The 16,524-nt window shown below is 42.3% G+C and overlaps 1 protein-coding gene across 4 annotated transcripts in view; it reads left to right on the top strand.

The window, feature by feature from the left end:
* LOC108755450 (netrin receptor UNC5C-like) overlaps window positions 1-16,517 on the top strand; it is a 34,977-nt gene extending 18,460 nt beyond the window's left edge. The window contains exons 3-12 of one of the 4 annotated variants that reach the window (XM_018498454.1): window positions 3,637-4,047; window positions 5,047-5,328; window positions 5,989-6,156; window positions 6,860-6,892; window positions 7,440-7,604; window positions 8,082-8,123; window positions 11,676-11,828; window positions 12,798-13,295; window positions 13,852-14,806; window positions 15,761-16,517. In XM_018498454.1, coding sequence (XP_018353956.1) covers window positions 3,637-4,047; window positions 5,047-5,328; window positions 5,989-6,156; window positions 6,860-6,892; window positions 7,440-7,604; window positions 8,082-8,123; window positions 11,676-11,828; window positions 12,798-13,295; window positions 13,852-14,806; window positions 15,761-15,932 — 2,879 coding nt within the window. In that variant the 3' untranslated portion in view covers window positions 15,933-16,517. The remainder of the gene's footprint in view (window positions 1-3,636; window positions 4,048-5,046; window positions 5,329-5,988; window positions 6,157-6,859; window positions 6,893-7,439; window positions 7,605-8,081; window positions 8,124-11,675; window positions 11,829-12,797; window positions 13,296-13,851; window positions 14,807-15,760) is intronic. The other 3 variants (XM_018498455.1, XM_018498456.1, XM_018498457.1) reach the window with 3 other exon arrangements.
* The last annotated feature ends 7 nt before the right edge of the window (window positions 16,518-16,524 follow it).

Below are 16,524 nucleotides of genomic sequence, written 5' to 3' on the forward strand. Positions count from 1 at the left end.
CATGCTGGCTGGCGCCGCGACCAGATGATTTGGCGACGATATGAGACCGGATACATCGTTTCCATCCGGGTCCTATCGCCCCATTCGATCGCGCCGAATTATCGGAAACCGATGACAATTCTCCGATCGACGGACCGATGCGACTGGCGACGGCCGCGCGCGTGTCGCGTGACGTCTCTCGATTAGACTTCTCGCCCCAACTGTCGCGCGTGAATTTTTTTTCTTTTTTTTTTTTACCAATACCACCGTCATTAATCGATGGATCGAGGTAAACGTGGCTTTCGGATTGCGGAACCAATTCGAAATATGTATGTACGCGTCGTAATCGCGTACGTTTGCCACACGTTGCCCGGCTATACGCGCGTGTAAAATGAATAATGATCGTGACGCTCTCCGATCTCTCGAAGTCATCGAATATTCATTGTGCCCAAGATTCCACGCGGCCGCTCGGAATAATTATCTAGAACCGATGGTGGAACTTTTTTCCCCGCCACTGACTCGGCATTACGGCATGTCGCGTGACCTGGCTCAATTAAGTCGTCCGCTTCGTGCTTGCATTCTCTCTCTCTCTCTCTCTCTCTCTCTCTCTCTCTCTCTCTCTGCGCGTTCTTGTTTTCGGCGTTTAAAGACCTCGGCCGGGTAAGCTGGCAAGCCGCTTGAACTGTGAAGGAACTAACCGTGTCACTGGAAAAACCATCGAATATACACGCGAATTGACTCGAGTAACGACGACGCGCGTGCCGTATAAGTTGTATTCGATTCGGTGGTCCGAAAGAGACAGAGATCGAATCGCTCGGCGCATTCCTATATCCGATGATCCGATCTGTTCGAATTATCTCGGGAACCAATGAAAATCCCATTCCAACTCCCATTCCACTTCCGCGCATCGCGTGACGTCGCTCGATTAAATCCACGTCTTGTTATCGCGTGCACTCTTTTCCTTTGTACGTATCTAACATGGTGGAAAGGCCGCAATCGGAACGGCGCTAGTCGTCGTACAAATAGATCATAGGCTACAAATTATACAGCGTCCGACCAATTCGCAAGACGAGCGGCCATAAACGCGCTTAAGGCAACCGCAATTAGGAGAGAGAAACCCGGAATGTATAGAACCGACGATTCCAATTGGGGCTCCGATAGTTATTCCATCCGCGCCGGTATTAAATGCCGACCCTTTGGCTTGTACGCGAGGTTACGTAATAAACAAGACGTACGTTAGGCAATACGACACGACTCGCGTGATACTTCCATGCATTTCGCCCTACATGCAATATCGTGCTGTACAATAAAATCCCGGACGAATGTATACGCATGTTCGAAACGGTTAACGAACTGGCCGCATGCGCCCAAACGGCTAACGAGAATTCATATGGATGAATTCGCCATCAGGAGAAACCAGGTAGAATGATTTCGATGGGTCCTATCGGCCATTCGATCTGCTCGAATTATCGGAAACCGATGAAAATCCTATTTTACTTGCGTCTCGTACAAGTGCGTCGCGCGTTACCGAATTCCGGCTCTGACTCCGGCGTCGCCGCTGCCGTTGCGTTTCTATTCAATCCTTGCCAATTGCTAGTTTCATTGTAACATCGCCGTTGTAACTCCCTTCAAGAACAGCGTCATATATTTTTTAAAAATATTTATACGATTTTTCCTTCTTTTTAATTCGACGATATTTCTTTCGACGTGCACGTGCGATAAACGGGTTCAATAATCGTTGAAATGAATAAACCAAATATTATTGTCGAAACTCGGAGAAAGAAATGATCTATTTGTCCATCGCTAATTTATAAATAAATAAATAGATTTAATTAGGGATACACATGCGGTTCATTTAGCTTCGAAACATAAAGCATTTGCAGCATAAAATGGAGCCTTAGCGATGCACTTACTATTACGGTAACTGCTTCCTCTGAATTTTCACACGAGTGACATGTATTACTTTATTCATAAATGCTATTCTCATATATTTTATCGTACCGAAGCGATCGACCGTAAGGTGAATATGCGCATCGGCGCATTGATCCCGTAATACATCGCACGCGTTTATCTCATATCGATATTGTATTGCCGTAGCAATCCGACGACTGCAATATGCGAACGCGTTAGTGTTAACGCACTGCATGATTTCTTCATCTCTGTATTTATGTCGCGGCAGCAGTTCGCTCAATATCGGACTTTACATTGACAAATTGAGCATCGTATAAAAAAATGAAATGCAGACGAAGTTTATTACCGTGGCGTATTTTTTTTAAGCTGCTCCATATAAAAAAACCTGTGTGTGAGAGAGAGAGAGAGAGAGAGAGAGAGAGGGGGGGGGCGATACTATAGGGTGGCGCGTTTATCGCGATAGAAATTGTGGCCCCCGGCCAAATGTCGCACGGGGATAAAGGTCTAACCACTCGTTGGCGGAAAATACATCGGACTTGTGCACCGGTGCGCCGCGTAAATCCGAAAATTCATTACTGCAGTGCGCACCGCGATTGTTCGTAGCCGGCATTCGTAGTCGGTCTGCGCGAACCGGCGGCATTGCATTAATGGCCGAGCGTCAGGATTTACAGGAGCGACACCATTGTTGACAGGCAAATATAAAATGTTCACGTCTCCGATAGAACGCGCCACATGAATAACGATCATCATCGAATTAATAACTGGACCGTGAGTTACGGTTACGGCGTATTTAGACGGTCGACTCTGCGCTTGCCGCGACGCCAGATTTTCGCTGATTACGAGGCATTATGATACGGCAATTACAATACGCAATCAATCCGATTTATTACGTAATAACAAGCGCTATTATGTGTCACGCTTAATTGTTCATATTAATGTGCAATTTTCCACGAAATCCGTTTGTACATCGTAAGAATAAATCAATGTTACTCTTCTCTCTTTGATATAATAATTATAAAGATAATAATGATACGCGGGAATAATGGAATTTTACTAAAGTATCTAAAAATTCAGCTAGATTTGAAAACAATTTTGTTAGACCTTTTTGTTGGTCCAAAATTATTCTCATATCTATATCTAGCTAAATTTTTACATTGAGAAAAAATTGTTCATTTGATTAAATTAACTTACTAATTATTGATTATTGCGACAAATAATGTCTGGATAATTGAATTGGTATGACGCCTGAAAAGTTTAAGAATTTCTAAGTTCAAATGGCTGAGGCAATATTTTTTGTGAAACAAAAATTATTCGCAGATTTTGTATTTTCCTGATATCTAATTATTAATATTCTTATAAAGATGCTTATTAGCATCAAAAATTATTAAATTAATAAGTGATTTACTATTCTGTTCTTGAATGTTTCAAGACTAGACAAAATTTCGTTCAGTTTAGTAGAATCAGATATGTATTGTATATAAATTCAACAAAGAAATATTTAAACACTAAAATCCGCTATGATCAAATATAGAAATTTCTCTTATTTAATTTGATAAATTAGTTTAGTTAAATGAACAATTTTTTTCTTTAATGTAAATATTTCAATAAAAGAGATATCTACTTTCTTTCCGTATATAAGTAGATATACATGATAGCAAAATTTATAACATTATTATCCACGATTATAAACGTCTATAAAAATAAAGAGCAATTTGTAGAAAATTGAAATGATCTCTTTTTTGTCAGAAGGCGAAGATGCCGCAGAGGATGACGCTTATATCTTGGAAGAAGACGATGTGCCTTCAGCTACGATAGCCAGCGATACAGAACTCATCTCTGAAGGCAACGGCCATTTACCAGTTTTCCTCACGGAGCCCGTAAACTCTTTCGTCGTGAAGAACAAGCCCGCCATTTTACGTTGCAAGGCTGCTCACGCGCTACAGATCTATTTCCGTTGTAATAACGTAAGGGCGGAGGATTCTCAGCAGCAGGATTTTGTGGATCCCCATACGGGAACGAGAATCGTTGACTGCGAGCTCAACGTTACGAGGGATCACATCGAGGAATACTTCGGCAAGGATAAATTCAAATGCGACTGCATCGCCTGGTCTGGATCAGGGCAAATCAAGAGTCAGCCGGCAACCATCGACGTTGCTTGTGAGTGTACAAATAGGATCATATTAACATTTAATTTTCTCCGGTATCTATGATTTTAATATCTCATTGATAAAATTTTCAATCTGACAAGTAACGCGCGATAACAATATTCCCCGAAAACAAATTATAATGTTAGATTATACTCTTATTTTTAAGTCAGACGGTTCTTATTCTCGATGTAGGTGGGGTACACGAATCAGAGAGGTTTGAAATAAACGTCGCGAGACTTCTGGGGACAGCCGAGACTTTTCGTCTCACTTTGCCTTTGTCCTCTCTTAATTATCTTGATTCTCCTGCCAGCGAACTCGTTATTTAATTCTGTCCCTTAATTGACGACAATGCAATGAGCGCCGAGTTTCCAAGAGAATCAATTTAAAGACAGAACCACTTGGCCAATTTCAGAGTTACATAACTTAAAAGCTGGTAAAAATGCACTTGAAGAGATAGAAGAACATGTCGTATAGATCACCGCGTAAGCTTGGGGGGGGGGAAAAAAATAGAACGTAACATAACAAGAGATTGACAGTATCGAATGTCGAAAATATATTATGATTTTTTTATTATGATATAACTTTTTCAATGGATATGAAATGGAACACTAATAGCGAGTTTGATTCGGTGCACTAATGTGCACTCAGTTAAAACCATCGTCCACAAATTTATGTAAAAATGTGTGCTTAATATAAATATATAAACGCGAATTAAATCGCGATGTCCTCAATATACACTTTATTGTGTTGTTTGATAAAATATGTATTTTACAATTCGATATATTTGTATTTTATAATTTCGATATATTTTATTTTCATTCAGATTAGTTTTCATTCAGGTTAATTTTCATTCAGTTCCATTAATTTTAATATACTAGTACCGTAATCGTACCGTAATCAACTGAACTTACTATATATTCCAAATTTCATAATGCGTTTAAATTATAATTTTATGGAATTCTTATTCTTGACTTTTATCAAAATGAAGACGTGCAATTATTTTTTTCAGATCTGAAAAAGCAATTCGAATCGCCACCGTACTCCGTGTCTGTCGAAGCAGGCCAAAGTACCGAACTTAGATGCCTGCCTCCGGTGGGAGTGCCACCACCTAGAGTTTACTGGTTAAGAAATAATATCCCTGTAGATACCGAATCGGATACTCTTTTAGTATCCAGCGAAGGTCATCTTCTTATTGGTCAAGCAAAACTTAGTCATCAGGCGAATTACACCTGCGTCGCAGAAAATATTGCGGCAAAACGGCTAAGCGAACCAGTCAGCTTAACAGTATACGGTAAGTTCATCATTAAAGATTCCCTTTAATAATTATACATACGCAGAAAGAATGCGGTTCTAAAAACTTTAGCTAGATATAGATCTGAAAATAATTTTGTTGGACCATGAAAATAATTGTGTAGGATGCTCAAATTGATTACTGGATGGACAATTTTTTACAGCATTGTGCTCGTTATACTTGAAAGCTCATCATGCTTCTTATGTAATTATTTAGAATTTAGATGGTTAAGCAAAACTATTTTCAGATCTGTATCTCTAGCTAAAATTTTAGAGATACTTTAGCAAAATTATTTTTTCCTCGTAAATTCTTTATTGTGTACGTTTCATGTTTTTTTTAGTGTTATGTAGTAGCAAGGTTTAAAAATTTCTAATCCAAGGATATAAAAAGGTGACGAAATGGAATAACCGTTTTTATTTTTCAATAATTATTTTTTATTTTAATACATTTTTTTTTTAAACAATGAATTAATTTTTCCATATCATAAAAAAATGTTTAAAATTTTTTTTTCTCTTGAAAACTGAAAAATAAAAATGGTCGTTTCATTTTATTACCTTTTTTAATCACCCTTTCTTGAGTCGGAAACATTTGCACCTGACTACGTCATATTTCAAAGTTTTTTCTTTACATTAAATAACAACTTTTACTGGTTTCAATTAGTTAACGGCGGCTGGTCTTCCTGGTCGTCCTGGTCGGAATGCCACTCACGATGCGCGAAAGGCGGTCAGAAGAGGACGAGAACGTGCACGAATCCAGCGCCCATGAACGGCGGTCAGCCATGCCTCGGCCCCTCTCAGCAAAAGATGGACTGCAACTCGGGCTGCTCCGGTGAGTCCCTTGAATTCATTATCCGTGCTCTTCGCAAGAACGCGCGTAAAATGTTCGACGAAGAAACTTGTATCGTGAGGAGAGTTCTTGTCTACCTTCGTATATACCTCTTTGTTATATTAAACAAGCACATCTTTGTTATTCCCTAACCTACTAACAATGACGTCGCTCAAGGTACTTAACTCGTAAGCAAGCGAAAATGATCTATCTTCCTCTTTCTTCTCTCAGTTAAAGTGTCGGTCAAATACGATGGACGAGCAGATTTTGCCATCGTAAGACGATATCACTGATGCTGAAGAGAGGAAATTCTCGCTTGACGCACGACGTCCTATCCTCTCGCGTCGAGTTGTGTCCTCTTTCCTCGTCGAGGAAATCCTCGTATCTATTGCACGTGCCACACAGTCTTTTCAAATATACCGTGAAGTCTTTATCGTATTCACCTTTCAAAGCGTTTGCGACATCTTAAAGGCACCTGTGGCTATCCTCGTAAAGAATATGCAGACTGCATGCAAATGAGTCAAGCCCACGGGGATAATACCCGAGGAAAGTCGGCGCTCGCTTTATATCGGCGGTCAAGACATTGATCGATCCGATATTCTTTCGGCGTTTTCACGCGAGAGACACGTTAACCGCTCGCACTCGCGTTGGTCAATGCACTCACTTGACGCACTTTTTATTCCCCTTAACGCTCGCTTTGGAGTAGCCGGGGCTTTGGAAGAATTCACTAACACCCTGGGTAAGTCCTTCACATATGCATGAATCATGTGTCCCTCAGCCCGGAACGAAAATTAAACCGCGACACATACACGACCGCAGCCGCGACCGCGTATAAGGGCGTTTTAATAAAACGTAGTAAACCGCCGGCAAGTGCGACGCGCTATTTATTCGATGGCGCTTAAGTGCCAATAAAGCAGCCGGCTTGAAACGAGAGATACAGGGATATAAACGAGTTTGGCGTTTTAGTTAGTCATCTTTCTACATAGTCTTTTCTTCTTCCCCTTCACGCATGCTGATCGAAATTTTAAGGAAAAACGTATCGATGCGATCAATTATATGTAAAGGAGATAAACGTCGTTATAAGAGCCGGTACAGTAGCGATAAACGTAACCGAATTGACAAGTACAGTCTCCCACCAACGAGACTATACGCGGGGATTCGCGCGAGTTACGAGCCTTTTCGTCCTGTGTGAACTTTTTTTATTATCGCTACACATCGATCGGACTCGTCTTAACGATTCTGAACGACGAAACGAAGCCTCGATTTTCTTTTGCTTCTTTTGCCAGCCGTGGACGGACAATGGTCCAGATGGTCGGCATGGTCGGTGTGTGGGAGCGACTGTACGCACACGAGGAGAAGAACGTGCGACGATCCACCACCCAGCCACGGTGGACGATCTTGCCAGGGCAGGGATATCAACGTGGCGAATTGCACCGGTGGCATGTGCAACGGTAAGTCACTGGTGAACTTTGCTACGTCTTGATTACGTTTTCCGTTACAACTTTTTTGCGCGTATCGTAAAGTATCGATTTTCAAACTAGTATAGTTTCGCGGTAAGAATATATTCCTCATTTCGCTGAAAATAGAAATAAATATCTGGTTCGTTTAACTCTTTTTAGCGTTCAATTTAACACAAGAAGAAGGTTTTACCAAAAATAAAATACCGTGATAAAACTTCCTTTAAAACGAGCGATGTGTACATTGTTACTTTTACTTCATTCTTTTTAATGCAATTTCACGTCATCCACGCGCAATTTTTTTATATTTGCACAATTAGATTATTTAAAACATAACTCTGGACTTAGAGTTTCACACAATGTACAATAAAACAAATAGCGTTAACAGATGTATGAATTTGCGCGGAAGTAGTTTTATCAGTACTATCGAAATCCTTTAATTATCCAACTTACCGGCGCTTCCTTTTACAGTCAGCAACGCGAAGGTGGGCGGCGCTCATTTAACCGAGGAAGGTGAGTTGGGCAAGCAATAAAGCATTTTCCCGCTCTTTTAATCTCCCTCGATCCTTTTACGATTTTACCTCGCGTCGTTTTCCCGTGCCGTTCGTTCCTGAGCCGAGCGCGCTGCAAAGAGAAAAGTTTCTCGATTAGATAAGCTGCGATCTCTCTCTCTCTCTCTCTCTCTCTCTCTCTCTCGCGATGTACGCGGACCTCCTCCTCCGGATTCGTTCCGGATTTGTAGACGCTCGCGAAAAATAAAACGAGATGAAAGGAATAGGAGGTTCTCCCTCGCGTATGCAGGGCGCGACCGAGGCGTTCGACCGCGAAGCAAATGTCCTTAACTCGTCGTGCGACATTCTTGGATGGATTCTTCACGCCCGGTGCACGCCATTTATATTCTCGGCGACGCGGCGCTACGCCCGGCGATCTGATACCATTCAAATCAGATGTTTTATGCACCTCGAGAAAGGCGGCAAAAATAGAGAGCGCGAATCCAGGCTCGGTGAACATTAGCATTATTCATTGCTCCGATATATAATAACGCGAGCCGGGGCGTATGTACGTGCGTCGTGCATCAAGCTCGTCGATCTACGCGCTTATGCTTATGCGAAAAATAATTTTCGAGAATGAAACGAGAACTGATCGATTACCCACACGCGATATCGCTTCACCGCGACCGTATTTGCGGACGCGTTTTTCCCGCGCCGCGCCGATAACAAGCGCGGATGGCTCTCCCGCTCGCACTATTTACTTTTAATTACTCGACCGGTTAATTATTGATACGCTGCCGCGAAGGCCCGATATGATCGTTGCGACCCCTCATTGCGCGATCCAAACAATCGTAACAATGAGGCAGCAGCCTCGTGTAGCCAAGGGTGGCCCACCGGTCCGTACAGACGCCAATTTCCCCGCGTGCGCGCGCCACGGCTACCCTAAGGTAGCCAATTCTATCGACCGAAGCGCACATCAAAGTTGCACGCGATACGGCTGCACCCTCTCCAGCCCTCTTTGCGCCGAGGGGCGGAGAGACTGGCTTTAATATCGAAGAAAATTATGTAATCGGTAGCCGTTACGCCCTCGCCGCGGAAGGGGGAAATTGATCGCGCATGCAAATAAAGTGCCATTATCCCAGAGCTCAGACCCGAGCGTGTACACGACTGAATCTCTCCTCGAGGGGGCTGGATGCCCCGAAACGGCCCCCTTGAATCCAGAAGTGAGTTCGATTTTCCTGAAAGCGACGATAAAATATAGATGGAAGATATCACGCGCGCACGCCGGGGGAACGTGATGCGATTTACCGCCTTACGCCAGCAGGGGTCTTACAAGAACCCCTCCCCCCCCACCCTCCCCCAAGTCATCTCGGACGTCCCTGGTGTAAATATTTAAGACGTGTTGCCGTCAATCGAGGTAGAACCTTCGTAATGGGCAGATCGTATCGATCAATGCTCGAGTGTATCATTATTGTAGTAAAAATAACGTAGTAATTACAAAATTTTAACATTATTTAAATATAATGATATAAATATAAGAATATTTCTTTACTTAAAAATGATAGAATTAAAAAAGAAATTGAATGTCTTAGTTTGAATTTAGTCATTTTAGCCGGTCAAATATCAATTGTTAGTGACATTTTGAGTTATATCATTTTTAATGAATGTACAATATATTCCGGATTTATTACAATTTAGTACATTTAGAATGAAGATGTGAAAATCATCAATTCAAAAAAAGGATGATTTTTTTGGAATATGCGAAACAAAATTGACACAAATGATCATGTTTCTAAGAGTATATTTCTTTCGTCGATATATTATTTAATTAGTCAATATAATTTTCTGTCGAGTCGAGAAATAATTTTTCTTCTTTTCTCTGAAAAACTTAATTTCGTTTTTGTTGCGTCACTTTTAAAGTAAGGAAACAATACAGGCTTTTTACAAATATAACAATAATAATCACGTATCTCACGCAATGATCTTATAGAAAATGAATAAATTTACCAATGGCAAGAGTTGAAAGCATCTCAACTAGGATAATGCGCTACCTCTCAGAAATAAAGATGAAAAATAGCTTCAGATACAGGTTAGGTTCGGTTTATGAGGCGTTATCAATTCAGCTTCGAAGAAAATAAATCCCGGCGCCCCTGCGTGAAAGTCACTTTTCAAGCTGTCTTTAGGAGGAGGGTGGAAAACCATGCGCGTCTCCGATCTCGTCCTGCGGGTAACGACGTGGAACTATTGCGTTTTCAAAATCCCTCCTCCGAATTCGTATGCATTTTCGTCGCTGTCGCACATATATTGACGTGCGGGGCACGTGTCGAGAACACGGCGTGCGCCAACGAGACGCACATGATCCCGCGAAAGGGAGTTTGAGCTCGAAAGTCACGTAGCAGGGTTACAACCTCGTATGGCTTTGACATTCTAAAATTGGAAGAAGCTTAAGAGTGTCAGGCACTCTTCGCTTCACGGCAAGCGGTTGAGGTATTTCTCGAAAATTTTTACGACCGCAGAGACATTTTCTACACCGTGTCTCTCTCTCTCGCGTCGCCGCAGAGCCGCGCCTATATGAAGCTTCCGTGAATGCTTAAGCACGCCAAGTAATCCGGTAAAAGGAAAAATTGCCCATAATTCAGATACTGCAGCGAGGCTTCCAGCGCCGCGTAACGTTTTTACTATGCGCCTGGTTTTATTTTCGAGAATTTCATTTCCTTCGCGGTTGTGCATTTACTTACATTATCCATATATCCGGAACGGGCGACGACGACACGGTCGTAAAGCACCACGGTGAATTTCATATCCGTGTACAAGTATATATCTTCTCGCACGATCCCTGACAACATCCCATGTATCTTCGCTAAATGTAATTTCGTCTGTATACTTCGCTAAATACTCGCTGCATCGCGATACAATCTTGGCTGATCGTTTTCAACCACAATTCTTCGTACACCACGCTTTTCGTCAACGGGTTGTCTTCCCTTGCCACCTCGGGCACGAGAACGGCACGTAAAATTATTATTTCACTTCGAAACATGTTCGCATCGCGATGCTTTTATTGCGTACGTTAATGGCAGCGATAATAATGATCGGAATCTTTATAGCCGTACGAAATAACGCAGAGCTGTAAAACGATAAACTGACGTGCTGAGGAAAACGAGCGCACGAAGAAAACGAGCGTGTCGCCGGAGTGTAAATGGAGAGGAACCTTAAAACTTTCCTACGACGCTCGTAATATTTAGCGGCGCAGAGACGTTTAACGTTCTATGGTGCTTTTAAGCTTCTTTTGTCATAACAAAAGAAGTCTCGTGCACAAAGTAAATAAAGATTATGACGTTCACTCAATTCAGCGATTCACGTGGTAACAATTAGGTCGCTCATGCACGATACCTCTATATTCAAAATTGTTTGCGCACTATTTACGGTAATAAGCGTACAATGTCATTTAGCTAAAAAGAACAACATTTTTACGCGACATTTTTACCGTCGCGTCAAATTCCTTTTATAAAAGATAAATAATGAAAGATAAATAATGGAAGATAATAAAAATTCGCAATATGTGATTCTATTATAGCGAATCGCCAGATGGACGTAGCCTTATACGTCGGTCTAACGGTCGCCTGTGTGGTAATTGGTGGCTTGGCGATCTTTCTGGCGAGACTTTTGCGACGAAAAGGTCGTGATCACTCTTTGTACTCCATGGCTCGTAATGGTAAGCATTTCAAAGGTAAAAACGAATGTAACGTTAAATCAAAGATACAAATTATACATTCCGACTAGATTCTCTCTAATTATATACGTGAAACCCAAAACTTTGCTCTAGTTCAAAGATTAACTTTCTTTTCACGATAATTCAAGGTATTACGTTACGATCAATTAAATGCGCAAATAAAACAAATAATCGTATCGTGTTACTTATGCTCATTCAATTATTTCCTGCTCAGTTGTTTCATGCTCTCATTATCGCACTGAGAGATATTGTCTCTCACAATTGGGAATAGGAAGATACTATTTCGAAATTAATGTAACTTATCACTTTCGTTTTCTCTCCGAACCATAAATAAATCAACATCTAGACCACAAAAGTAAACAAAAACAAAATGTCGAAATATTAATAACTGATAGACACAATAATTTAGCTCATTTGTTACAGCGACATAACTTAAAAATTGTCACTTTGAGTTTTGCTTGGCGATAATGAATGGAAATTCTTTCAATTCTTTAGAATGAAATCTCATTCTAAAGAGTGAAAATTGAGTCAGTCTTGAAAAAGAGTGGCTCAGTTTTCAATCTTTCAAGAGGGGGATTTTACTCTCTTCTAAAGAGAGAGTTACTTTAAAAGTTTTAGAGAACATAAAGAAAATTAAAAAGAAAAAAAGAAACATACTTCAAAAGGACATGCAGTACTTATATTCTTTTACAATCAGTTATGCCAAAATTACATTACAAAATTAATATTATAATACGTTAATGATTCGAAACATTTTTCCTGGAAAAACTGTGCTGTTTGAGTTACGTCATTGTTGTAGCAAATGAGACGTATGTCGTAATACTTTATTTTTCTTTCGTAACGACGAACGAAACGCGCGACGTCTCTCAATCGTAGCCCACGTAGAATCGGAATAGTATCTCGGCGGCGTTTGTCCGCAGCGCGCAGAGATACCCACGAGCCGTGCCTCGGCCGTGTGCGTTTCAGAATTCCAGCCGGAGTTCTTCCCGGATCAGGACAAGAAGCTGAGTCTGCAGCCGGATGTGACGGCGACGAGTGTGCCGGCCTGTTACGAGTATCCTTTCGACCCGAAGCTGTCGATGTCGAGATCCCTTTCGGAACACCACTACGACGTGCCGCACTTGTCGATCGCGCCGCAACCGTCGCCGATGTCGCCCACGCCGAGCACGTCGACCCAAGAGTCGTGCAGCGACAAGCAGATCCATTCCGACAGCGAGAACAGCGTCACTAGCTCTTACCCGTCCTCGGACTCCACGTACAACGTCGCCTCGGAGAGCGTCCGGTTGCCGAAGCTGGAAGCTGGAAACGTCGCGAGGGCGGCGGTGAACACGCGCGGCGCCCTGCTGGTCCTTCCAGACTCCGGGATCTCGATGTCGGTGCCCGAGGGAGCCGTTCCGAAACCGCTCCGGGAAGAACTCTATCTGGCGGTGCTCAACGAGGATCGTTACCGGCCCCGATTACCCGGTGAGTGCGAATTATTCATGATGTTACGCGCCGCGGGAGGCGGATGTTGAGCTTTACGATCGCAGCTACGAAAGCAGCGAACTTTCGCAGGGTACATTCACGATATCGCGCGATAGCGCGATGTTATTTTTATATCAACGCCATTCCCTGCACGTGCTTCGCGCGATTATTATATCCTCCTTGATTTGATGTTCAACATATAGGGCATCGCTACACCGGCTCTTTTGTGTTAGAGAGATACGGTGGGAGGATATAAAACCGTCTGAGGAAAAGAAGAGATTTTGCAATCCTCGATAACTTTGGTTTACCCTTGATTGGAAAATTATACGCGCTTTCGTGTTAATATAATGTATTAAACATAATTAATGAAATCAAGTCTAACGTGACGGATATTACAATAACAATAACATCGTGGTGGTAACGATAACGTAGAATAACGGCATTAAGTTCGATAATTCATGATATCACATTAGTGCCGCTGTTATTTCCGCCGTACATACATATATGTATATCGCCTACGCCGTTCGAGTCTCGACCCTGTTTTTTCTCCCCACAGACGGGATAACACAGTTATCAGCTGTGGTGACCTGCGGCCCGTCATCCGCGGCCTTCAACAAGCCTGTGATTCTTCAATTTGAGCATTGCGCCATGTTGCATCCGTCAACCTGGGAACTGAGTGTTTGGGCATGTGACGGTATTAACGTTGACGACGGTTCCTCTTCGATGTCGAAAGATCATCAATCAATTACGTGGAGCAGAGTGCTAACTCTAGGCAACGAGACTATCAACACACCGCTGTTCACGCAGCTGGATCACGCGGAAGCTTTCATAGTAACCGAGCAACTCCGCGGTTACGTGTTAGCCGGACAGAGCTGCGAAAATTCGATCGCCACGAAGAGATTGCGATTGGCACTCTTCGCCAGTCAGGCCGGCCAGTGCTGCGTTCGAGTTTACGCCGTGGAAGACACGAAGGCGGCAATGAAAGCCATCGTCGATCGGGAATCGCAAATCAGGGGCTATCTGTTGGACAAGCCGCGCACGTTGCTCTTCCAAGACAACGGGGAGTCGCTCTGCGTCAGCCTCGAGGAAGTCGGTAACGAATGGCAGAGCAAGTCGCCCACGGAACGTCAGGAAGTCCCGTTCCGGGATGTTTGGAACCGTCAGGAGAACGCCAAGCACGTGACCTTCGGCCTGGACACGGCCTTTGGTCCGACCACCACGAGAAGCTACAAGCTGCAAGTCTCGCAAGGAAATTCCGACACGAGACAGGTCTTCAGAATCGTTTACGATGGCGCGAAACAGTTGATCTCTTCGGGTAGTGTCACGAGGCCACTCAGGGAAGTCACCGTGGTTAGCAGCGGACATGCTAACAACGCCACGACTGACTCTACCACTCTACGGCCGTTCCGATTTACGAGATCCTTGAGGAAGCAGCTCTGCCAATGCTTAGACCCGCCGAACGCTCTGGGCAACGATTGGAGAATGTTAGCGCAGAGGCTTCAAGTCGACAGGTTAGTGACCCAGTCAGGCCGGCCAACAACTTTCCATCGTACTTGTTATTCTAGAGTAAAGCTTCTTTAAATACGCAACTATATTTATGCAGAGCATGAAATACATTCGTTAATGCCAAGAGATTCGTACGCTTCGACGCAAATCAAACAACGTAGTAATATTTGCTTTAACAATAAGATTAAACGGTTTCCTTCATTGACGCCGATTAATATGCTTAGCTGTCTGTTAAATTTATCAGTTTTCATGACTAATTTCAAAATTATAATGTCAATATATGAAATCTGTCTAAGGAAGTATTATAGAGGGAAAGAATGGTTTTACCAAAGTATCTAAAAATTTAGCTAAGTGAAGTGATCCGAAAATCATTTCGTTCGACGTTCCTCAAAATAATTATGTAAGACGTTCAAGCTGGCTAGACTACCAGAATTTTTTGCAGCATTGTTTATCATGCTTGAATTTTCTATACGTAATTATTTTTATGATTCGATAAAATTATTTTCAGATCTGTATTTCATTAAAGTTACTAGAAAAAAATTTTTATGTTTGCAGCGAAACTGTTTAGTTGAATTCTTTTTTTACAGCAACCAAATATTTCATTTATATAACAATAACTTTAGTTGTTTCTACGAAATACGTATTGTTCTGCTCTGTAAATAACAAAATTATTTATTTATACATAAATTAAATAATTTTTATGCATAAAATTACAGTTTTGTTGTTGAAAATTACATTTCAATCCAATTCATGTTGTTACAACAAAATTCTGAATAGAATAAAACATTTTTTCCTAATGTGCATACTTTAGGAAAATCGTTTTTTCCGTATATTATTTTACGCCGTTCATACCCCTTACTATAAATTTTCCCTAAACGCGCTCTATTTTGCCAGCGATATAACTATCTGTACCACTTTCCTTGGTAATCACACAGCCGGTGTCTTCGTTCGTACAACAGGTACATCAATTACTTCGCAACTAAGGCCAGCCCGACCGAGCATATTCTGGATCTGTGGGAGGCGAGGCATCGAGAACCGACGGCGGTGACGGATCTGCTGAACCATCTTAGAGTAATGGGCAGGACCGACGCTGCCACGATTCTGGAGGCGCAGCTCGGCCCGTGGCTTTGAATAAACAGAAAACCGGATCTTGAAAAGCATTTTCAGCGGTGAGTGAAAGTCGAGACCGCGTTGTACGCCCACCCGTGAGAAGTGATCAGTGAATCAGTGTATAATCGAACGGCGATTGATAAACTCGAGACCGATCGGCGAGTGAAACGGATCGCCGCTGGAGTGAGCGAGTGCGTGCGTGCGTGTATGCGTGCGGAAGAAGGAAAGAGTGAGACGAAGGAGGCAGGAGAACTCGGTTCTCCAAACGGACTCATCGAAACACTGCCTTAATTATGCGCGACAAACGCGTCGGTACTTTGTAAATAAACGTGAGAGTTAGTGAAAGGCCCAAGAAGGGTCCGTTCTCTAGAAGATTCACGGGCACGTTGAGAATCACGGACCGAAGAATGCTTATTCGAGAATTCAAGAGTGGCATGGTCCATGAAAGACAACCGCATATAATCGTGATGAAGTAATTAGGGACTGTGCATTTAAACGAATATACGTGTACATATATAACTAAAAAAAAAAATAACGCGCGCAGATACAGATGGATATATCCATTTTAGAAGATGGATGTTTATATATATAAATATATGTTATATATATATAT

This window comes from Trachymyrmex septentrionalis, unplaced genomic scaffold, assembly GCF_001594115.1.
Source record: "Trachymyrmex septentrionalis isolate Tsep2-gDNA-1 unplaced genomic scaffold, Tsep1.0 scaffold87, whole genome shotgun sequence".
In the NCBI taxonomy this organism is placed as follows: domain Eukaryota; kingdom Metazoa; phylum Arthropoda; class Insecta; order Hymenoptera; family Formicidae; genus Trachymyrmex; species Trachymyrmex septentrionalis.